The 25322-nt window shown below is 45.5% G+C and overlaps 1 protein-coding gene across 1 annotated transcript; it reads right to left on the reverse strand.

Moving 5' to 3' along the window:
• On the reverse strand, positions 1-25322 carry LOC135826311 (uncharacterized). Its single transcript, XM_065338932.1, has 5 exons — positions 24938-25322; positions 15441-15899; positions 12397-12672; positions 3794-4201; positions 1-369 (listed from the first exon to the last, which is right to left on the reverse strand). Exons 1-5 carry the CDS (start codon positions 25203-25205, stop codon positions 56-58), a joined length of 1725 nt encoding a protein of 574 aa, XP_065195004.1. The 5' UTR covers positions 25206-25322; the 3' UTR covers positions 1-55.

Here is a 25322-nt window from a genome sequence, read left to right on the forward strand (position 1 = left end):
TTCGGTGTGTGTAGTTCTGTTGTTGTCGGACCTGGATGGTTGCTGTGCGATACACTCAAAACAGCATCCATGTCCAGGTTTTGGATTGAGATGGTCGTTGAAGAGCAACCCACACATTGCATGTATTGGTTTTGCAGAAGTACGAGGAAGTCTTGCAGTTATCACTGGAAGAACTGTTGCACTGACCGTTTCGGGGTCCAAGCAGGTCTCCTGCACACTCTCCATGATATCTATTCTGGATATTCGCCAGAATGCTACCTCTCCGGGCACACTCAGCAGACGCATCATTGTATGTCTTAGGTGTGGGAATGTAAAGTGTCTCGAGTCTTCCCGATGCTTCTTGGCCATGTGAACATACGTACCAGTTATCTGCAGAATTGACAGTTTGTATTTAAAGCAAGCGCGGGGTATACAAACATTGATATAATGCAACAAACGAATACAACCAATTCACGAATATGTCCACAAAAGGTGGAGGCACCTCGAATAGAGTGCTAAACACACCAATGTACAAAGAAATGTAAGGAAAAGCGCCAAGACCAGGTGCAAAGGGAAGTTTCAGGCATTGCAGTGGTCACCAGCCAGGGGAAATTGGGACAGATTTTTTTAGAGATGCACTAGATACTGTACAACAAAACTATTCATCCCGTATTTTCGCAATCTATACCTTCGCATGCAGAGACGAAAATCCTCACTACCAAGTAGCCACTTCCTTTCATATATTACAGTGTATTAGGGTCATCCTAATAAAGTTATTATTATTATTATCTACGCAACGTTTTCCTTCCCTTCTCTTTAAGATTGTACAGGGACTGTTGGGAATTTGGAAAAATGTGACTACATAAATTTTGTAGAAAGGAAAGAAAGAAAAAAGACCATACCTCAACCTAATTGAGAAATGATTAAAGTGCTAAAACCTCAAAAACAGAACCTGCAAGTTGTAGACAAACATGTTCAATACATCAGGAAATACTGGGCACACTTTCATGCCCCTTTCTTTTCCTCCTACTCCACGTGGCTCCAACTGCCTCCCAGTGTTAGACAAGCTCCAGATATGCCCAAATTCCGTACCCTCGTCAGACAGCACTTCAGTATCTCCCAGTAAACAAAGTCACAGTCACCACTTCCGCTGCATAGCTCGCTGAGCATCCCATTGCTTTTTAAGTTGCTAATCCCTTCCCACTTTGTGTACGTGCTCTTCATTTTCTTTTTTCTCTTCTCCCGTGGTTGGTCTCACCCTCTCCTCAATTCAATTGGCTGTCTTGACATGCCACGAGGTGCAGAAAAAAATAAATAAATAACAAATAAATGAGGTGTGCCAGCAAACAACTGCAACGATAGCACACTCTCCTTCTGTACACATAGTACTGGATCTAATTTCCGAATACGCGGCGCATCTAACACAGAAATGTGTAACCTTCCACAAGTTTGAATCGTAAATATATCTTCACTATACAACTTCCGACAACTAGCACTGCGCGACAAATTGATGATAATTGATGGACGACGTCCGACCTCCTCACTGAGCAATCTTCGACACTGGTTTCCTCCATTGGGCTTGGTTGTTTGGCAGCTCTGTTTGACACCCCCAAGTGGACGACCTGAGGCATGCACTCATCCAGCACGACATACATGACGAAATTATCATTGAAGCTATATTCCCTGCTGATGCAATAACTAGCCTTGACTCGTCAATCCTTGAACACGGATTCTATAATTTAATATTCTGGCAGAGACCCAAACCAGCACATAGGTGGTATCGATGTGTTGATCAAGTCCACCTTCACTTCTGATAATCTTTGTTTTGTTGGTGTTTGTTTTCTGTCTTTGAATTCGCTAAAACCAAATGGACAGAACTGAGCAGTGACAAAGGAGCGAATGATGAGCGTCATAATCACTATGCATCAAAACACCTCAGTGCAAAATGAGACAGACAATATTAAAGGAGGGTTTGCACAAAACTTGTACAGAAAAGGGAGTAGGAGAACAAAGGCGTGGCAGAAGTCGAAGCAAGAAAGCAATCAGCCCCAGAGATGTTTTTGTCAACCAAAAACAGAAAGAGCGAGCGAGAAAGAGAGAGATCCGAGAGAGAGCGAGAGAGAGAGAGAGAGAGAGAGAGAGAGAGAGATAGAGAGAGAGAGAGAGAGAGAGAGAGAGAGAGAGAGAGAGAGAGAGAGAGAGAGAGAGAGAGAGAGGGGGGGGGGAGAGAGAGGGGGGGGGGGAAAGAAAGAGAAATAGAGAGAGAGAGGGAGAGAGAGAGAGAGTGGAAAGAGAGAGACTCAGCAACAAATGAGGGCTTAGACCTCTACGACAGGGCTTTATGTCTAACAACAACCGTACGAATTAACCAGCGGGTTGTCAGAGAAACAGGGAGAGAGACGAGCAGGCAGGCCAACAGACAGGCATATAATGAAAATATTGCGATAGTGATCCGTGTGACCTCAAAGGTTCATGCTGTGTGGAACAGCAGCAGTGCGAAATTGGGCCGGGTGCGGTATGGCCCGTACCTCGCTGGGCAACGCATTCCAGAGTCTAGCTCCTTGGAAGGCAAGACAAATCTTACCCAGCGCAGTGCGGGTTGGCAGTGGTCTTAGACCCATAGATAATTGCAGCTGAGTAGGAGCGCCACTGGTTGGTAGCAGCAGCACTTGCAGTGTAGGGCTAGCACGGGAGTATCGGCAACGCCAAACCAGGAAGAAGAGCTTATGGATGAAGATCTCCCGGACACGGTAGGTGCCGAGTTGGTCGTGGACGCAATTCTTGTTGCTGCTACCAGAAAAGTCGGAGAACGAAACGATCGTAAATCGTTAGGCGAAGTGGGTAGTGTCGGTGAACAGCTGCAGAATATTCTGCCGCCATGGAGCAGTAGTCCAAACACTTGTCAACTTCAGAGAATGAAGCGCTTCTCTTTTCCGCTGACAAGCGCGGCGTTCGCGGGTGAAATGCATTTTCGCATCAGCTTGCAGTAGATCGTCAGGAGCCAGAGGTACTACATGTATGTAGAAGTCGTTGTGGAAAGAATATACAAGAAATTATTATGTAATTTGTTGTAGCGGACAAGTGACATGTAGTGTCTCTTCACCGTGCTGATCGCCATTGTAACATGGTAGATCTTGGAAAATGTTAGTTTTGGACCCAGTGATCGCCTCCATATCAGCTCTGCTCAAGTTTCCAGTGAATGCGTCCGTGAGGAATCCATCGTCTGGTTGTCTCCACCTGCGACTCCAACCGCCTATCGTAATGGATAATCGCCTGGAGTCTTGGGCAATAGGTAGCTGCTAGTACTATGCATCTAGTCTGTATGCTCCTTGCATTGAAAGTATTTTTCGTTGTTTTGTACAAGTTCGAAGATCCTTGACTTTTTTTATTGCTTTCTTGGATGAATTAGGTGGACCACCCTGGACGAAAAGTGGTACGACCATGGTCGTAGTGGTCGTACCGTGTGTGACGCTCCTGAGTTATGACAGTTTGTACACTCGTCTATAGCCCGCGATACAAATGTACTGTAAATTGTAGGCAGAACGCGTAAACGCGTCCATGGCCAATCTGCTCATCCTGAAAAACAGTACACGCATCCCTAGCATGGAAAGGGTTAATGTTGCCAAGCTCCACTGGAGCCGACTTCATTACATGAAGAATTCATTACACTTTGGGTTGCATGGTTTAGGTCCACCTGTTTTAACCTGAATACTGATGACTCATGGCCGATAATAACATGTACAACAGAACAGACTGTATAGATTTAAAAACTATGTGAATCTAATTCGCGTTCATTCAAATGCCATACCCTTACTTTTAGGCACATATCGTTGACAGAGGTACCGGAGTGTATGGTTGTTGTCCCATGTAAGTAATTGGAAAATATCTGGCTGATAGTATCCGTATATGTTATCATCCCGAATCCTTGGAAAATGTGATGCCCATGGAAGTTGTTCCGTGACGGGCGACAGTGACGCTTCCCATTTCCAAGAACTCCAATTTCCAGCACTCCATGTACCAGTCAGGCCTACCCACGTACCGGTCGTTCCCAGTACTGTCCAGTTTGCGCATATCAGCTGAGTCGTTGTATGGACAGTAGCCAGTGATCCGCCAAGTGACCGACAGGATATGTTGGCGTCCTTCCAGGTTTTTCTATCATATTGAAAAGTCCTATCGACTTGCCAAGTGCTGGTGTTGGTTTGAGCACAGGCTTTCCATGTTGCTGCACAGAGCGCATCAATGCACAAGAACTGAAACTACACCGGATGTTCTGAAAACAGACTGATGTTCATTATACATGTACATGAAATTAGACTCCTGATATAACGGACTCAATTATGCAGCATTCTTTGTTCTGTATAGCCGAAGTTGGTTATAACAGAAATGAATGAACAGCCGAGATCCGATTATATAATCGGATCTTGGCCGTTCATCCAATATGAGTTGTCTGATGATTTCCCGGGAAATAAAGCTTTAAGTTACAACGAATGTTCCTTGCTAGTTCCTTGCTATTTCTACTTCGGCAGAATGAACAAACTTTGCTGCCTCCTTTCCTGGACACGTGGATGGTCCAAGCACTCACAAACAAAGGCAAAGAATGGAAAGACATGAGAGTGTGATTCTTGCAATATTATACGGGAAATATAATATGAATGTGTGACGCATGCATGACATGAGAGGAGAGATAGATAGATAGATAGATAGATGGATAAATAGAGAGATAGAGAGAAGGAGAGAGAGAAAGAGATATAAATAGACAGAGACAGAGACAGAGAGAGACTAACAGGCAGACAGACAGACAGTAAGATATGAATCAAAAGATAGTTTAAATAGTATGTGTAACTTAGAATCCCTCCATTTCAGACGTACCATCATCGCTATTACAATTCTTTTCAAATGCATCCACTTTCAACCTCATATCTTATTCCATTTGATATCAGACTAAAAATTAAAATAATAATGTGAATAGTCCTCGTAGTGAACGCAGACCGAACAAGCTTGTTTCAACTCTCATGGGAAATTTTCATCTTCCCTTTTCTTACATAAAATCGGCAAATTATAGAATTGCCTTCTACCCAAGATTACTGCTATAGATTCTGTTTCAGGATTTCGGACACAATTTCGCGCTCATTATAAACAGCATACATTTGCCTGCACAAATCGCTTCACTATTGTATTTGTATTTGGATTTGGATTTATATCATTATCTCATAGCACATCATGACGACGGCCAGTAAAACTGAGACAAGGGTGAAAGCCAACCACAGCAGTAAAACAGATAAAAGAATAATAAGAGGCAAAGAAGGCAAAGGAGGAGACAAACCAGCAGGATATACATGAAACCTATAAGTGAGCAGAGATTTTAGCAACAAAATTATCCATCGACGTGCTGGTCTTGGCCTGCGTTGGTAATGTTGCCCAAAACACATAGCCAGCAAAGATCGGGGATCTAGTGAATAGGGTGGAGGCAGCGCGTGGGAGACTGAGTGAGTTCCGGGTATTCCGTGTTTCGGAGAACCAATTATAAGCCTGCATATGCAAGGTTATTTTATTTAGTAATATTTTATGTATGAGAACACAGAGGTGGTACTTATGTCGAGTGGAAAGGGGACTGCTCTTGGCAATTTCGTAAAGACTAGCGGAGGCAAAGCGACGATCTTTGCTAAATAAGATTTTAAGGAGCATGCGGTTATGGGTTTCTAGCTTGTTCAATACAGTAGTAGTTATGCCAGACCAAGCAGTATCACAGAAGTCAAGTAAGGGCAATATATAGCAACAATAAAACAAGCGTTTGCAAGAAAGAGGAAGATGTCTACAGTGGGCTTGAAGAGCCCCAAGGATGGAGCTTGTGCGCTTGCAGACATATTGCACATGGGGTGACCACGACAATTTAGAGTCAATAATAACGCCAAGATGCTTATGCTCTTCAACAATACGAATAGCAACACTTGAAGAAGGAAAACAAAGTGGCAGGGAAGGGGGAGAAGGGGAAATGTACATAGCTGCCATTTTATCAACGTTTGGCTGCAACTTCCAATCATGCATCCAGGTTATAACTTTCCCAATGCTACACTGCCACAAATGCAAGGTATAGTATAGTGATTTGTATCATTTACCATTCCTTGGCCTTGTATTATTATAAGAAATATATGGTCCTTTTCAAATTTCGCAACCTGAGAGGAGAGAGCATGGCTGACATTCAGACCAGCACAAAATCCTGGAGAGCATCGTGATGGGCAAGACGTTGCTCAACGATATGAAGCAGCTAACCAAATTCTGCCATACGGGCAGTCTGGACAATTTCCATGCTGTCATACTGAAGTGGGCACCAAAACGTGTCCACTTTTCGTACAATAGCATGAGAGTACGGGTACAGTTGGCATGTCTGTCCCACAATGCCAATATAGGGAGAGCGCACGCCAAAACGAAGGAGGGTGTGCTCAGGTACAGGCTGGACTACACAAAGAGCACAAAGCACAGGGTGGCCAAGAAGCTGCACGACAACGTCCTGCAACTTCTTGCAGGACCTGTTGAACGATGTGCATACAACCATTCTCGACATTCGCAACGGCACACGGCAGCAGCACAACCCCATGCTCCCGAAAACAGTACAGTATTGTGCCATTGTATCTGACAACTTTACCAGATTGTTCATGCAGCTGCATTGGTGCAAAGCATGCGCCCACCCGAAAACACAAATATTGCCCGAGTCAAGAATAATTAAAAATCGTGTCTGTCAACTGTTTTCTACATTCTGCATGCACATGTACCAATGATCATGTGAAAGTCAACCAGGCCAAGAAGCATTATCATCATCTTCATCATTACGTCCAACTGCTTCCGCAAAGTCCCGGTGCGCATCTGCATTGGCTTCTGGGTACATCTGCTTTATCCTCGATACCACACAAGACGGTATAACACGCCGCTGCTTGCGTCCAAAGTATCCATTTGTGAACCATGTGTATTGTCTATACGCCACATGTCTCCAAATCCTGCACAAAACAATTGGAGAGATGTAGATACACATACCACGAGTGTCTTCATGATTGTGTAAAAGTAAATAGTTTCAGTGTAAATAGTTTCGGATTTGACTTAATATTTCTATGGGCTACTAAAGACACTTTGGCCTTTTTCAAATTTACATCACTTTTACACACAGTTGAAACACTTACAGTGCTAGGAATTGTATGAATGAAAGACATCGTTGTACCAGTATAATTATATTGGCATGGATGCAATAGAACTTTATGGTTGTGTGATGGAAGTTGGTGAATTTGAATACTGTACACAAAATCATTGCACAACACTTCCCATCTAATTTGTCCCGGTACATGAAACATGGAAAGAAAGAAAGTAATGAAACCGATTCAGTGAATCCTCACCTGTTTCACCACGGTCCACACCTTGCCCGAAATTCTTCGAAGGAAAGCAATGCCACCTGGAGCACTGCTTTTCGCAGGCAAACAACAGCAAACTCTGAGTGCTGCGTGACGCACTGCAGCCCTTCCTACTCGCCGCGTTTACTGAAAGCTGCAGGAACCTCCCAGCAACAAGTCGACTCGACCTCGCTCCACATCAGGCTGCATTGTCCACAACGGCATCAAGCAATGCTTCTCACGCGAGCACTTGCAACCAAAGCGGTCTCTTCACGTTCATCTGTTTTGTTATGTAGTGTCAGAAATATTACTTGTAGACAGTTTCGCAGGCGCTGATGCGCGCTTCGGCTCGAACCTAAAAGGCCTCGGTGTTGCTGAATCCGAAGTGGTGTCCACCTCCACACCTCCCGTGGTCTCCTTTTCCTCCAACATGATGTGGATGAACACTAATACAAGGGTTATTGATCGAAGAAAAAACAGTGAATACCTTTTTCAAAATTTCTGTAGGTCTACCATTTGAATAAACAATTTGGAGGTCACTGGGAACGTTTTACGTCACAGGGTGGGCGGGGCCCCCTTGTGCCATATATGGAAAATTGCAATTGGTAATTTAGGTATGTTATCCTTGTCGTGGAAGCTTCCGGTTTTCGCCATTCTACCACTTACGACATAGTGTAATGGATGGGGGTGATTTTGGACCGGAGTTCCCCTTTAATCATAAGTTTATAATGAGCCAGCATAAGAAAGTGACTAAGGACAAAAGTGAAGTAAAAAAAAAGACAAAGCAAGAAGGGAATAATAATAGTTGAAATGGGGTAGATTCAGAGATGAGTAATATGCTCTCGAGCTAAACGGCAGGGTGAATCTAGTGTGTGTGCATCAGCGGCTTTCAGAGGTGGTCTGTAGCCCACGGCCAGTCAGCGTGTGGCAAGTGCTTCCATGCAGCTGCCTTGAAGCAGTGCAGCTGTTCCAGAGACATTGGTGGCTGGAACAGGGAGGGCGGCAGTTGATTCCACATACTGATGTGGGCAAACGGGAAGGACCGCCTGATGTACTCCGGTGCAGCTGGTGGTAGGGCATCGAGAAGTTGGTGAGGATCTCATTTGACTTAGAAAATCTCAGATTTTGAGTTTTTTGCGCTCCATACATAATTTTATTTTCATTATTTTATTGGTTTGGTGAGACTCCCATGATAGGTATCCATTTACCTCTGGAGAATCCGTAAATAAACAAAACAAACAAACAAAACAGGATGGGTCACCGCATGTGTGTGTGTCGGGTTCGTGGACGAACCACAGTGGGTGCAGTTGGTGGGACAATGTTGGTCAGCTGTTGTGGGCATTCGATGCACTTAAGCTTGCACATGTAGTACAGCCCCGAGAGAGTGCGTCGTGAAGCCAGACTCTGGAGTATCACCTCTGGTCCTACGATGGCCATTGCCTTCCACTGAATGCGGTCGAGCCTGGCCAGATGGGTCGGGGCAGCGGACATCCAGACCAGTGGAGCATACTCCAGCATAGGGCGAATGAATCCTCGGTAGACACTCACAAAAGCGTAATACGTTGACTGGCTTTCACCGCCATGCTGCTGATGTGTTGGCGAAACGAAAGCTTTAAGGCGAACAATATACCCAACAGCTTCTGTGTTCATGTCCTGGCAATGCCGACACCACCGAATGAGATGCCTAGAGTTGCTGAGTCCAAGGATCGTGTGCACAGTAGCTACTGTGACTTGGATTGCTCAAACGTCAGCCGCCACTGCTCACCCCACTCTTGAAGCGCAAGTGCCGAGAAACCCCAAGAGCTGCAACCATGTACCCTTTTGCGTGGCCATAAGTTCCCATTTGATTGTGGGTTGTAGCACGGCTGGAAAAAACCGATCCGCTGCAGGACTTGAACCAGGTACCTCTAGTATTTCAATCATGGTCTTTCACCAACCCACTGTGCTTGCCTGGTAATTTCTGTTATTTCGTCTTCATTATCATTAAACCAATGTATTACACCCCGCGACGTCTAGTAAGCAATTTCTACTCCAACAGCACTCCCAATGCTGCAGAACAAAGTGTATTGTTGACTCTGACAAGGAAAAGCAGCGGTGATCACTTGTCACTCCAAACAACAAGCTTCTCCTTGCGCCACCAACATTTTTCGATGGAACACTTGATGCAAAAGTGACTGAATTTTTGCGTGTATTTTTTGGATTGTACTGCAAGAGGAATGATACCTGCCAGTGTATTGCGTTTGCTAATTGAGGACGTAGCTCGATGTGTTATCAGCGCTTGTAATTTGGCAATTTTCAAGACGATCATTTGTGGCGTCAAGGGATGATCTGCCTTTGTCTTCTGGGATGCTGGCGTGGCCAAGTGGTGCTGCCCGTACAACTCTTCTAAGGTGAGGTAATGTTGGCTTGATGGAGTTTTGTTCGTGCTTGTTCTTGTACGCTGTGCAGTGGCTCGTTTGTAGACCCGTGAATCCTGCCAATATTGGGCCAATATCGAGAGGTATGCTAATTTCATGGTTCCCTTTAAACGATTTTGCGCGGGCTTTGGAATGTCGATCTACACCCCCAAGCAAACCTACCTGCAAAATTTGAACAAAATCTGAGAGATCGACTTGCACATATGTTCTGGTTTTCTCAGACATGCTCTTTTAAACATTTCGTGCCCATAGACAATCATCAGACAACCTATGCTGAATGAACAGCTAATCTCCGATTATAATAGTATATCTGTGAGTGCATCTCTGTTGCAACGAACTTCGGCTATAAAGAGGGGGTTTGTCAACAGACAACCACTCTATTTAGTTGCAATTTCCTCTTCGTGCATGCGCTGGATAAATATTCTTTCTTTAGAGATGTGGTTGATAAAAATGGTGGTAAAGGCACACCTGGCAATATGGCGTAAAACACACGCCTGTGAACATGCTATTGACATTGATGCATTAATCCACACAATCAAATTTGATATTCACTGATTTGTCGGGAAGACGAAAACAGGAAAAGAGATTTCAATCATAGAAATCCAGTATGATATCCGCTGACAATAATGTTGTGAAATTTCTTAACCTTCTTATCTTCATCTAACTTACTAGTTGTAAAACCGAATGCACCCTTCCTAAAAAAACATAATATGAGCCAGGGACTATAGAAACCGCCCTACGACGTTTGATATCAAAATCAAGTTATGACGTTTCAAAGTCACGCGACTCAAAGTTACGCGAAGCGCAGAACTCGTCACTTTTGTTTTGACAAGACTCAAGAGCTGTCCTCTTGTTAGGTGTTCGGGGAAGGATTCCGAGCTCGAGCGATTGTCGAGTAACTCATGAGGCTCCACTTACTGTGATTGATTATGGCTACAACATCTAGTAGACGACGCAGCTCGATTCTGTGTGGAGTCGACTAGTCCCTGATGCGAAGGCGCTTGAATCGGACGACGAGAATTTTTACGGATTCAGCGCTGGCACCCGCGAGCGATTCCGACACCGATGCTGACAGCGACGGCGATGATATGCCACCTAAGAAGAAGACGTATGGAGTCACAGCAAGCTCGAGTGCTGCTAGTGTTGTGTCGAAAACGCCAAGCCCCGACAGCTCGGAAATTTCGAACGCGGAGAGTGACACCGACTACTCGGAATCGGATGACGAACCAGATACCCCCGCACCTGAGCCACCGACGACGGAGCAGGTGAAGCGTGGTCTCCTCGGACATACGCGATGGGATTGAGAGAGGCTGTGGATGCAAGTCGAAGAATCATTGGAAAGTCATCCCAGAGCAGCAGCTCGAGGACTACATATTTGAAGTCTCTAAACTGCGAGAATCGAAAAAGCGCTTCAACAGTTCAAGCAGTTTGTTCTGGGCGCACTGACTGGTGGTGGTGATCGACCTTTCTATTTCCGCTATCATGTACGTGGTTACGAGTTGTGCAAAGACGTGTTCATGGCAGTTCCTGCTGTTGGAAGTCATGTAATGAAGCGCCTTCAAAATAGGCAAACAAAGGAGTCATTCAACTGGCACAACATGGCTTGACTGGGAGAACACCAGAGCACTTGGCCATTTCAGCAGACATAGAGCAGGATGTAGTGCAGTTTAGTTAGTCATAATTATGCTAAAGTGTACGGTCTACCTCAACCTGCAGCGGAGCGAGGTCGTGCTGAGGACCCTCCAGTATACTTACCAGCATCCGAGAACAAGCAGTCTGCATACAACACCTACACCAAGACCGTCACACAGTATTCGCCTGTTCATTACACGGGTCATTTTGCCACATTTGGAGGAGACAGGCAGCACATATCAAAGTGATGAAGCCAAGGACAGACGTATGCGCATTGTGTGACAATCGGCGGTACAAAATTCGTGTCGCCCGTACAGAGGAAGAGACGGAATGTAGTGTCCAGGCGCTGCGTTCGCACAAATCGCTAGCACAAGAGGAGCGGCAGTACTACCGAGATTTAGTGGACGGCGCGCAGGCATCACTGGATGAAGCTGAGGGCATAGTTCACTATACATTTGAACTGCCTAACTAGCAAGAATGAAGATATACAAAGAACATTACATACTGTGTACATAAATTTGCTCTATATCGCTCAATTGATATGCCATTATTAAATAGGTGGTTAGGCACATTTTACCATCGCAGATCAACTTGAAATTTTGTTTGACCACATTACCATACCATACCAACATTTTGAGAGAAAAAAATGTTTTCGCCAAAAAGTGCCATAGGGTGGTTTCTGTAGTCCCTGGCTCATATGTTGGCGAACATCACCGAGATGAAGAGGCAAGGATTAATTTCTTTTGAAGGAGATTACGAAGGACGTACAATTTACGCTATAATGGCCACTATCACCACCATTTATTTGTAATCCAAGGTAAATCTAAGATGTTCTAGAGCTAATAACCAGTCAGTTGTAGAAGTTCAGCACGGTAGCTCAGTGTCGTGCAATGCTATGTCATTAGCTGATTGTTTTACGCCAGAGTAAATGGTTAGTGGACAATATAATGTAAATTGTAGTTCCTTTGCCATTGATGTATCTTCTGTATTACCTTTGGGCAATGTTCCAATGTAGACTTCTTGCGAGAAGCTGCTGTTTATTCCAGTCAAAGTGGTGTAGAATGCTTGGACTCGGTACGCCGTGTTGGCACTCAGGTTTGCTAAAACCGTAGACTCACTTGTGCCACAAACCGAAGTTGTGAAAGCTGCTCTCTTGTTTTCTGCGTACACAAAGCAGAATCCAGATATCCATTCTCGAAGTATCTGTGGCTGCACTATACGTGCGGAGATCTCAGTTTCCGTGGAGTCGCCAGCTATGTTGGAGGGTGCTACATGGGAGAACACATAGTATGGACAGTTCGAACTGCCAATGTAAAAGCAACAAGTATATATTGAACATCTCTATTGTAACGAACTTAGAAGTTGCGACTTCGGCGGTAATAGTCATGAAGTTGGTTCCTCCAACGAGGAGCACACGCTTCTTGCCGAACTTAACACATATGACTGACTCATGACTGCCATCCGGAGAACACCAGGAGCACGTAGCACCTTCCGCTCGGCAAACCTGAAAGAAAGCACCACTCCCTGCTCAATACACAGTATTTCGGGCAATTCACCTATTCACCTATTACCGCCGAAGTCGCAACTTCTAAGTTCGTATTGTTGTCCCTCACGCGGACGTGCGACTAGTTGTTGGAGGTGACAGCGTGAATAGCTATACTGGCTCTCAACGTCTGTTTAGCACCACTCCATGAGCGACTCTGACTCACGCTGCTACCTGGGGCTTCACGAGGTGTTTGTCGCGCTGGAAACAAAGCGTCTCTGTAAGTTTGTATACCTGGTGATGGTTTGGCCTGGAGAGCAGTATATAAGTGGTGCTTTTCAGGCACAATCTTCCTCGGCCTACTCACGCTCAACTGATGAGGGGTGAATTCCCCGAAACACTGTGTATTGAGCAGGGAGTGGTGCTTTCTTTCAGGTTTGCCGAGCGGAAGGTGCGACGTGCTCCTGGTGTGCTCCGGATGGCAGTCGTGAGTTAGTCCAGTGTCAAGTTCGGCAAGAAGCGTGTGCTTCTCATTGGAGCAACCAACTTCATCTCTATTGTTGACTATGATATTACGTAGTATTGGTTGGCAAGGAAGCCAAACATTTTGGTACTGTAGGTTCAAACTCTCACTTTAAAAATCGAGAGAAAGGAATTAGAGACTAGAATCAAGATACAAGAAGTTTTGAAGATTAAGAAGATTAAAAACCCACCAGAGTTTCATTGTCAAACGTAACGACAGAGGACATAATGGAGAGGTTCACGGGTACGATTTCCATGCCACAATCCTTATGGGCGTTGCCGATATTTCCGAGGCTTGCTCCTTACGATTTTTCGACACCCAGAATCCGTGTGGACTGGCTTTCACACCAGCCATGTTTCGTACGGAGATTTGGCGTCATCGGTGGCAGAAAGATTTTTCGCGTTCAAATTTTGTACGAGAAACATAGATATTCAAATTTTCTAAAAAACAAAGCGCCGGAATGGGACGTATTTACGATCCTCACCTTGGCAATGGTGGCAAACACAGAAGTTCCGGACTCCAGAACATTAATTTTTTTGCTGCCCGAAAACGACGTATAAAAAATCCGTCTCGCCTCTACTGATTTTGTCACTAAAAATCGTAACCCCGGAACCGCTCTCATGTATATGTATATTATTATGTTTACTTGTCTGACCAGTGGTTAATTTGTTTTGCCGCAAATCTCCACTCATTTTCATGCCGCCGGGTGTAATGGATAAATACATGGTGAGTACTGTAGAAGTGATGTGGTACTAGTGGTCATTGTAAACTTCACTCGCCGAGGTACTTCCTCCGGAAACAAAACTTCGTGACTTTTTTACAGGACTTTTCAAGGAGTTACCGTGCTCAACAGAAGTGTTCTTTTGGAAGGGAAATACTTCAACACATTCAATGGACATACATGTATCTGCTAGGTTGATGAATGGTAGAAGAATCTCATTCTGGGCCGGCATCGCTCGATTCATCACCGCTGAAACCGTCCGAGTGGCAGGTCGACGCCATTATGTCACAGAGAAGCTGCTCTGCGTCCCTGATCATCCTCGCAGTTATCAGAATGCTTTCTCCATCTCGGCGGAGACCGCGGTGGCGCTGGTACTAATTACTGCCTCCGGTCTCGATGATGGCTCAGAATAACAAACAAAGGCTAAGACAAACATTTCAAAATTCCTCCCAGGGATTGTCGTACTAGAACTTCATGACTCCCGCACTCAGATCTCGCCTGTTCTCCTTTGCGACCAAGGACACATCGTGGAGGCTGCTGGAAAGGGCAAGACCATCCAAGTTGAGGTCTGGGCTCTACAGTGGCTGAACAACGGCTTCTCTTTTGAGCTTATTCATCTTGCTCTGCTGCTCTGCAGCGAGAAATGACGATTGTCACATCTCTGCTTTTTGGAATTTTTACATCTTGCTGACCTGTTCGCATTCCGACAGGCGATTCGGGGAGGGCCAATATTTAAAAACGCAAGGTGCTCTTCATTTTCCACTCTTCTTGCTCCTTGGTGCCATTGCCCTGCCCTGTAACGTTCTGAACTAAAAAAAACAACGACGAGCAGTGAGCGCAGTGCTTTTCTTCGCATTGCGCCTGGTGGACGAAAATGAAAAACATGTTCACTTTGCTTTGTTTGCAGCGCCGACACCCTTGCTTTGCGACGACTGTCGGCTCTCCAGAATATGTACTATGCTTTCCTACGAGTCAGAAATGTCATGTCAGTGTTTCAAGCGGACATAACCGAAGAGAAAAAGCGAAATAACACCAGCAAAAAAATAGTGAAAAAGTAACGAAATATTTATTTCCGGAGGAAGTACATATTGGATTGGCTAAAGTGGATTACCCCTTCGCAACCTCGTTTAATGTCAATAGCCCCTAGTTTAAATTTGGATCGTTATTTAATTCACACAGTGAATGATTAAGTGATTGTCGGTCAACGAAAGAGTAGATGGTTTAACGTCGGCATGAAGGTCTTAAAACAGTTCCCGGATAGCTACATCGATAACTACAGAATAGTGATGTCCTAGCCAGTATACCTTACCATTTGGTGTATATCTTTGACAGTAGAAACTGAGCTTCATTGTGCAAGATTCGATTCCAAAACCCCCTTTTTCAGGTGAATAGTAACCACATTTTCTCTCTCCACTACCTCCTGTAGTTGAATTTATCCAGGGAATTGTACTCGGTATGGATGGAACAGGTAACATCCATGTCCAATTTTTAGATGGTCGTTGTAGAGCAACCCACACATTGCATGTATTGGCTTTGCAGCCAAACGAGGCATTCTTGCAATTATCGCTTGAGGAACTGCTGCATTGACCATTTCGTGGTCCAAGCACTGTCCTTGCGCACTCTGCTTGGTTTAAGCTTTGGATATTGGCCAGAATGCTGAATCTCCCTGCGCAATCGATGGTGGCCTCATCATATGTCTTAGGCGTTGGATTATAAAGTATCTCCATGAGTCCAAGAGATTTGCTCGCAGAGCACCCGTACCAGTCACCTTCACCAAAACACAGTTTGAATTCCGACACATCCATGATATAACAATGGACATAATTATGTACATAGAAACATTCGAGGCACATGGAGTAGATTAGACAAATTTGCATATGGTTCAGGAAAACATGCAAGAACACCTAAGGAAAGGCTTCTTCAGCTCCGACTTGAAGTCTCACATATTTTTAGGGAGGGCACCATCAGACATTTCAACTTTCCACTGATGTTAGATTGCGAGTCTTGCTGGTGTGAGTCAACAATTATTCCCCGGATATTTTCAGAGCTGAGCCTTTCAAATCTATTGCAGCAGAGATTTTTGGTTTTAACAGTTAAAGTGACACATGAAGCACAAGAAGGGGAAACACATGTCGGAAATTGTTTTATTAGTAGGCAGTTGTTCATATAATTATAGACTCTGAAATTTCAAAAATCAGATAATGTAATGACTAATGTTTTTTTTGTGTGCCATGGTTGGCTATAAAAACCCTGCAATCTCCGCGCAAAGTGGTCATTGGCTACCCCAGCCATGTATTGCTTGGAATAAAATAAAATAAAAATAGATTTGCCAAGTACACTGTATGGCTATAACAGTGGGTGCAGTAGGGCAGTGTAATTATTTTTGTGGGCTCATTTATGTGAGAACTCCGTTCCACGGTGGTAAATCAAAGCCGTCAAGTCCAGGGTGGGTGTAGAGGTCAGAGACTGATAAGATGGAGCATTGCTTCTGTTCGATTATCCACAAGCTAAACACCACACTGGCATATAGATGGGGCACTATTCAAGATATGACACCATTCAAGAGAGGCACTGTTATTTTAATGCTGCTACATTTACGTCATCTAGCAGAAAACAAGTTAAGCGCAGCCTAACACGATTCAGCAGAAACGGCCACACGAACTGCGATTTTGATCCTGAAACCTCCAGTGCAATAGCATGGAAAAGTCTATTGGAGAAACAACAACAAGCTTTCCCACGTGCATGGCTAGCAAGGGACACCATGTATTCACGAGCTATTGGCTGGGCACTATTCAAGAGAGGGTTTTCATTTTTTTTCCACAGGCTCTCTGCGAGACAGGGGTACTGTTGGAGAGTGGACTCTAATCGTCGGTGTACGGTTCTCGCTCTCCTATCTAGGAAGTACTTAAAGCTGACTGTATGTGTATGCTGACTGTATGTGTATGCTGTCTGTATGTGTATGCTGTCTGTATGTGTATGCTGTCTGTATGTGTATGCTGTCTGTATGTGTATGCTGTCTGTATGTGTATGCTGGCTGTATGTGTATGCTGTCTGTATGTGTATGCTGTCTGTATGTGTATGCTGTCTGTATGTGTATGCTGTCTGTATGTGTATGCTGTCTGTATGTGTATGCTGTCTGTATGTGTATGCTGTCTGTATGTGTATGCTGTCTGTATGTGTATGCTGTCTGTATGTGTATGCTGTCTGTATGTGTATGCTGACTGTATGTGTATGCTGTCTGTATGTGTATGCTGTCTGTATCAGTTTACTACAGTAGTAACAACACCAACAACAACAACGACAATGACAATGACACCGAACGACACCGACAACGACAATGACAACGACAACAACAACGAAACAGATAACGACGAGGACGACGACGGCAACGACACCAAAAACAAGTATAACATTGCTTTCGCGCTAGAAGCATCCTTGAGACGGCTCGTGGCCAGTGACGCTTCACGTTATGAGAAAATGGCGTTTTCAATCACCACAGCCAAACATCCAGGGACTAAACCGTACACGACCTATAACTGTGGAACCGTTTCATAAGCAATTTTATGTTAGAAAACGTCTGGTTCCATTTTCAGCAAACGTGTATGAAGACTTACGATATATCTTGATTGGTGTGAATCGTACAGACTTCTTTACCCTTTCCATGCCAGCATGTTTTCCTGTGTTGGCCACGCATTGTTCAGGCCCTGAGCTCACTTGTTCAAAGCTGCACGCGCGGCTCAGAACGAAATGTATTCCTATTTCACTGTACCTTGATGGATTTTCATGTACCTTGGCTTTTTGAAAGATCTGGACCACAGGAAGCCATTTTAGGGACTCACAGCGCGAGAGGCATATCAGGGCCACTTCCATCTCCTCTCCAAACCCCCCACGATGCCTGAAAATAACAAAATGACTGCCTCTCATGTTTACTTTCGTCGTCATGCGCATAGTGAACGGATTTTCACGATTCAAACTGCGTTGGAAAGCTGAGATTCAAGCGCTTTTGTTCAAGCTTACTGCGCACGCGCTGTCTCCGGGGGAAATCCCAAGCCCGCACGAAGTCGCGAACAAAAAATTTGAAACGATCGTCAAAATGTGAAATTTGGGCATTCTGACCGTTCAATTTGTCGCCGCTCGGTCATGCCTTGTTGTATCGCGCAACACTTTATATCCCTGGAAAACCGAGCGCAAAACCTTTCCTGCGGTGTCTCCACATTAGCAATCCGAGATATTTAGAGAGAGCAGGGGCGTGACAGGGCGGCTGGGAGTGGTAGAACCGGTGGTCCGGGGTGTCCTACGGAGAAAAATAAGGGTTATTCGGCAAACAGGGCACATTTTTAGCACTCTACAGCCGCAAAGGAGGGTTCCCCTAGCAGTGGCACCTATGCATAAAACATGGCGGCCAGGTCGCCATCGCGACTTCGCACCTTTGTGCGGGGCAACTAACTAACTTACTTACTCGACGCGAGGCTCTCCTTTGTTTTCAGTCGTTGCAGTGGAAGACAGTTTCGATATTAGTTGACAGGAAGATGGCAGTCAGTCAGGATTTTTCCCAGCTCACCTTGAACCTTCTGAAGGTGAAGTGTGGAGAGTATGGTCTCAAGAAGTCGGGAAAGAAAGCCGATCTAGTTGCGAGGTGAGTTGTTTTCTTCCCACAACAAAATCTTATTTTTTTTGAAATTATTTGTGAATCTGAATTTGTTATTTATCTGCTCGTGTCGTTTACAGACTTGCTCAGCATTTCTCTGAAGGCGACGGTGATGGCAAGGAAGGGCCACCTCCGCCAGCTGCAGCGCTTGCTGTTATTCCCCACGACCCTCTGGATTTTCCTGTTATGGGTGGCAGCCGATTAAATCTGCGAGTGGAAGGCTACTCTCCCTGTCGTTCTCCATGCAAACTATGGTTTCTTATTTCGTGGACACTATGACCAGCGATGGACCTGCCAAGAATTTCAAAGCGCTTGCTACCACTGATAGCAAGTCAATTCGTCTGTATCGAGCAGGTTATGTCCAGAAAATCGAACTGATGAAGGCCAACAGCCGTGTGTACTACCGTGCCCGCTGTCAGCCTGAAATGAAGACCAAAGCTGACTACAAACTTCGGCTCGTTGCTCAGTGTGACTCAGGATCTGCCACCAGTGTTGTTGGTGCTCAGTGCACTTGTCCTGCTGGCAAGGGTGTTACTGCCAGTTGCAAGCATATAGCTGCACTGATGTATGGCTTGTCCGAGTTCACTCTGCTTGGGTTTAGTGACGCTCGGACGTGCACGGACATGCTGCAAAAGTGGAACCAGCCTCCTGCAGGTGCAGGTAAAAAGAGTGAGCCCATGCTGGTTCAAGACATGGAGTGGCGTAGAGGTGGCAGTACCACTGACAAATCTGCGCCAAAGAAACGTAAGCATTCTGCTGCAGAAGTACTTGACCCTCGTGCTGTTGCAAAGCGGATGGACTTTGCCGGGCGTGTGGAGGAATACGCCAACTCAACCATTCACTCCAACTCCATCCACCTAGCATTGCCTCTTGTTGCTGGTAGCTCAGGATTTGCTGCTAAGCAGAAGGAGGACAGGTTGCACAGAGCCCAAGCGCAGAAAAAGGAGAGACTGGCTAGGGCAGGGGAACAGAAGGACAAGTGGCAGGTTGAGCACAGCAGATCAGGTGATGTGACACCTGTGCCATCTGACTGCGAGTGGCTAACTGAGGACAAGCAGATGCTGTGGTACGAGTCCAATGTCATACTTACTTGGGAAGAAGCCAATGCCCCGCAAGAAGCCACTGCATCCCAAACAACAAGTGAACTCTGGAGGAATGAACGAAAGAAGCGTATTACAGCTTCCATTGCCCATACTGTAGCTCATCGACGACCTCAGACTGACCCGTCATCCCTCATAAAAACTATCATTGATCGGCCGGCGTTCACCACTCCTGCAACCAGATGGGGGATTGATCATGAAGAAGAGGCACGATGTGCCTACGTAGCCCACCAAGCCAAGTCTGGCAAGCTGATAGATGTTGTTGCATGTGGCTTCTTTGTGCATGCTGATGAATGCTGGTTTGGTGCCAGTCCCGATGGCATTGTTAGGGATGGTGATACATCACTTTTGCTCGAGATTAAATGCCCGTTTGTTGCTAGAGACCAAAGTCTAGCAGAGGTAGCTGGGTCTACTGCATCATTTTGTTTGTCCAACAAGGATGGTGTGCTTTCTCTCAAAACAACACATGCCTACTATACACAAGTGCAAATGCAGCTCTTTGCTGCAGGCCTTCAATTTTGTGACTTTGTAGTGTGGTCTCCCTGCAATGATCTTTTTGTTGAGCGCATTTCATTTTCTGAAGTGCATGTCAAGAAAACTCTCGCAGCTTGCCGAACATTTTATTTTGATCATGTTCTCCCGAAACTGGCTCTGTGATCAAGTTTCTTGGTAATAGATATATTCCTCGTCATCTGAGATGACCATTGCTCACTTTGCTCCAGTTCCTGTAGTCTTGACCGTTTACATTCTTCCCTGATTTGTGGCAATCTTTTCTTCTGTAAGTGTGTCTGAACTGTTCTATACGCTGCACTCTATGTCCTTTATTATAGCTTTTTCTGTTCTGCCCTGTTCTGTAGCTCCTTCTTGATATAAACGCCGTGATTAGATGGTGGATAGTTCCATCAGCTACCGGCTTCCTGCATTTGTACATGATTAGGTAGTGTTGTATACATGTACCCAAGACGGTGGAACTCTGCTGTAAACAGTGCGTTATAGTAAATTATACTGCCATTACTGGTAACCACTACAAAAAACGGCACGTACAACTGGTTTACAATAGCTCGCCATTCCGTGTTACAACGGAGTTCAAAAAGGCATGAACGTTACATGAGTATTCGTATTTACTTCAAAGTAAGCGGCACTTGCAGCAGTCACAGGCCACATTTCCTACCTGGTGAACAGCACAAACAGACAAATAGGAGCATCACTACTTCTACTTCGAAGTACGAAGTCCTGAGTGAAATAAGCATCATTGTGTAGGGGCACCATTACTCACAACATAACACAAAGAAAAGAGGGGAAGAAAATACCGAGGCCACGTAGGAATATCGGCATGCGCAAAAAGCTTTCAACAGAGCGGCCTGGTCATAAAGCAAGAATTACATAGACGCCCATCTTCATCATCATTCTGACACATATGGTGGTAGCGTGAGTTACAAGACCTACAAACTCTAAGAAGTGGGCCATCTGAGCGCTTGCAAAACAAACATAGTGGTCACATAGGCAGCAGCGGCTACAGAAGAAGATGGCACGCTGATAGCAGCAGCAGTAGCAGCTACAGGAGATGGCACGTTCGTAGCAGCAGAAGTAGCAGCTACAGCAGATGACAACTTGGTAGCAGCGGAAGCAGCAGCAGAAGCAGTAATAGCAGGTGAAAGAAATGTGCCAGCTGAAACAGCCACTGCAGAAATGTTTGCATCTGGTGATATCTGGGCAACTTCTGCAGCAGAGGAAAAGTGTGCAGACTGTGTCGATGGCTTACGAACAGGCGGAGGTACCAGGGGCTCCATGTAGTTAGTGAGGAATGCACACACAAATATGATCTGCTCAGTCAAAGGGCACAACACGGAAGATAAGAAGTGAGTTATCCTGAAGTTCTTGATCCTTTCCATTGCTCTCTCCACATGAATACGCACGCTAGCAATACGCCGAGTTTCGATCACCTCTTCTTCATCAAGCTGATCTCGAGAACCAAGAAACGGGGGTATGTTGAGATCGACACCCTCCGGTAGCAGATCGGCAATGTCGAAACCACGGTCGGCCATGATGGCATCACCCTTCTCCATCAACTTCATTAGCCCACTTCGCTTTGTCAGTTTCTTATCAGAAATGCGCCCGCCATAAAGAGGAGACAGAAACGATATTGCACCGGTAGGTGTCACACAAACTAACAGTTTGAAAGTGTTCCTGTTTTTGTAATTCGACCAGGTGGCTGCTTGTACAGTTGGGTTGGCTGGCCTCTCAATGGGAAACTCTGTTGCGTCAATAATTACCCGGGTGCGTGGGTACTTGTCTTTGAAGACGTCGGGCATGTAGCGATCAATCAGAGCCCGGCTCGGCCAAATGTCCACTTCTTTCATAGAGAAGTACATGCAACGAATGTACGTTGAAAATATTCGGGACACCGTGGATTGATCTATTCCGAATCGCAGTGCTAAATCTGACTCAGGGAAAGCATGCCGAAGTTTGACAAGGGTCAATAGCAACTCGTCTTCATACACCAATGCTCTTCGTCTGCCACGGCTGTCCTGGCCAAGGAAATCAGCTGGCACTTTAGTAGCAAAGCACATGTCTTGACATCCACACCGCAACTGATCCAGCAACAAGTCAAACGCCAGAGAACTCAGGCCCGTGTAAAACAGTACAATCTTGTTGTCATGTCGGATGTTCGAGTAATGGAGTTGGCATTTCCGCAAAGCTTCTTCCGATTCATCCAAATTGTACAAGGCCTGCTCCAACTGGGACCGCAACTTAGCCACTTGTGCTTCCAAAGTCTTTATTTTGTTCTCTTGGAGAACGGGAACTTCACCATAATCATGGTCAGCTAAAAGTGTTGCAGCCTCAGGCACCGATTCATCTGTGACTGGTAAATCAACATCGTCATCAATACCAATCGCTTCAACGGGTCGACTGACTTCGCCTGTCGAAACACGGCTCTTCCTCTTCACTACGACGGCTTTGTCCAAGAAACGGGAAGGTGGCTCGTCCTCCGTCACAGGTCGACCACCAGGAAAGTGCACCCCACAAACATACGAGTTTCCAGAAAGAGGAGTGTTGACTCTTGGTATTTTGGCAAGCCACTCGGCCCTGAGATGCCGGCGTCGATCCGAATCTTTAGGCAAACGATGAAAAGATACAGCTTTACAGACCTCTGCTGTTCCTCCGCAGCCAACACGAGCCAGGTCTGATCCACATAGGCGCCGCTTCACAAACACTTTTCGTCCTTGCGAGTTCGCATCATCAGTTTCAAACAAACCAAACTTGCAGCTGCTTTTACGATTTGAGCAGCCAGGGACGATACAATGGGCGTTGCTTGGCATGATTGTGTCAGCTGCTTACTGATCTCTAACTAACTTGCTACTTATACACAACAGCAAACTGTGACAACCCTTGCCTTCCAAGAAGAAAATAAAATTAATGTCTTGTTTTGAGTTTGATTCTTCACCAACACAAAGGAAAAAAAATTGTACATTGTACTTCAGCCTCAGCAAACGCGAAGCAGGTACGTAGGGCTCTACGATCATCAGAGTTTCCACGCGTGCATGCATGAGACTGCGTGCTGCGCTGAGTGGTGCAAGTACAGTGTCGAGGTCGTGAAGTTGCCCCGCACAAAAAACCGCGGGAAAATTATGCATAGGTGCCCTTATTCAACAACCCCACTCACTTTCCAGCTCCAAAAACATACTCCTCCTGGATTTTTGGTATTTTCTTTACATCTTATGTAGCCAAGCAAGGCAAAGGAACCTATTGCCATTAAAAGAAATCGCAAAATTCGAAGTACAAGCGTGCTGCGCATTCTGGCGCCAGCCACTGCGCAAAAACGCCTGTCATGTTCTGCAAAAGCGCGCCGCGTCGCATGCACTAAGGCCCGGACAGTAGCGAAGTAATTTTAATCGTTTTTAGAGAAAGAAGAAGATCCTTTTTTTGTTCGGAGGGATTGAAAAATCTGCCAGTGGAGCAGAGAGCGCCAACACTGGAAGCAGAAGAAAGGGCTTGCGGAATCTTCTCTGTCTGCGTGGCAACAAGACTTTAGTTTGCGAGAAACTTTCGTCCTGTGGTCGTGGACGCAATTCTTGTTGCTGCTACCAGAAAACTCGGAGAAAGAAACGATCGTAAATCGTTAGGCGAAGTGGGTAGTGTCCGTGAACAGCTGCAGAATATTCTGCCGCCATGGAGCAGTAGTCCAAACACTTGTCAACTTCAGAGAATGAAGCGCTTCCCTTTTCCGCTGACAAGCGCGGCGTTCGCGGGTGAAATGCATTTTCGCATCAGCTTGCAGTAGATCATCAGGAGCCAGAGGTACTACATGTAGGTAGAAGTCGTTGTGGAAAGAATATACAAGAAATTATTATGTAATTTGGTGTAGCGGTCAAGTGACATGTAGTGTCTCTTCACCGTGCTGATCGCCATTGTAACATGGTAGATCTTGGAAATTCAAGTTTCCAGTGAATGCGTCCGTGAGGAATCCATCGTCTGGTTGTCTCCACCCGCGACTCCAACCGCCTATCGTAATGGATAATCGCCTGGAGTCTTGGGCAATAGCTAGCTGCTAGTACTAGGCATCTAGTCTGTATGCTCCTTGCAATGAAAGTATTTTTCGATGTTTTGTACAAGTTCGAAGATCCTTGACTTTTTTTATTGCTTTCTTGGATGAATTAGGTGGACCACCCTGGATGAAAGGTGGTACGACCATGGTCGTAGTGGTCGTACCGTGTGTGACGCTCCTGAGTTATGACAGTTTGTGCACTCGTCTATAGCCCGCGATACAAATGTACTGTAGATTGTAGGCAGAACGCGTAAACGCGTCCATGGCCAATCTGCTCATCCTGAAAAAACAGTACACGCATCCCTAGCATGGAAAGGGTTAATGTTGCCAAGCTCCACTTGAGCCGACTTCATTACATGAAGAATTCATTACACTTTGGGTTGCATGGTTTAGGTCCACCTGTTTTAACCTGAATACTGATGACTCATGACCGATAATAACATGTACAACAGAACAGACTGTATAGATTTATGTGAATCTAATTTGCGTTCATTCAAATGCCATACCCTTACTTTTAGGCACATATCGTTGACAGAGGTACCGAAGTGTATGGTTGTTGTCCCATGTAAGTAATTGGAAAATATCTGGCTGATAGTATCCGTATATGTTATCATCCCGAATCCTTGGAAAATGTGATGCCCATGGAAGTTGTGCCGCGACGGGCGACAGTGCAGCGACAGTGCAGCTTCCCATTTCCAAGAACTCCAATTTCCAGCACTCCATGTACCAGTCAGGCCTACCCACGTACCGGTCGTTCCCAGTACTGTCCGGTTTGCGCATATCAGCTGAGTCGTTGTCTGGACAGTAGCCAGTGATCCGCCAAGTGACCGACAGGATATGTTGGCGTCCTTCCAGGTTTTTCTATCATATTGAAAAGTCCAATCGACTTGCCAAGTG

The sequence above is a fragment of the Sycon ciliatum genome, chromosome 10 (genome assembly GCF_964019385.1).
Source record: "Sycon ciliatum chromosome 10, ocSycCili1.1, whole genome shotgun sequence".
In the NCBI taxonomy this organism is placed as follows: domain Eukaryota; kingdom Metazoa; phylum Porifera; class Calcarea; order Leucosolenida; family Sycettidae; genus Sycon; species Sycon ciliatum.

Coding starts and splice junctions, on each gene's coding strand:
- LOC135826311 (XM_065338932.1), bottom strand. CDS start 25,205: ATGCGCAAACCGGACAGTACTGGGAACGACCGGTACGTGGGTAGGCCT. Junction 15,900..24,937: donor TCAACGATATGTGCCTAAAA/GTAAGGGTATGG, acceptor GTTTTGGTGAAG/GTGACTGGTACGGGTGCTCT. Junction 4,202..12,396: donor CATTGGAACATTGCCCAAAG/GTAATACAGAAG, acceptor CGCTCTGTGCAG/CAACATGGAAAGCCTGTGCT.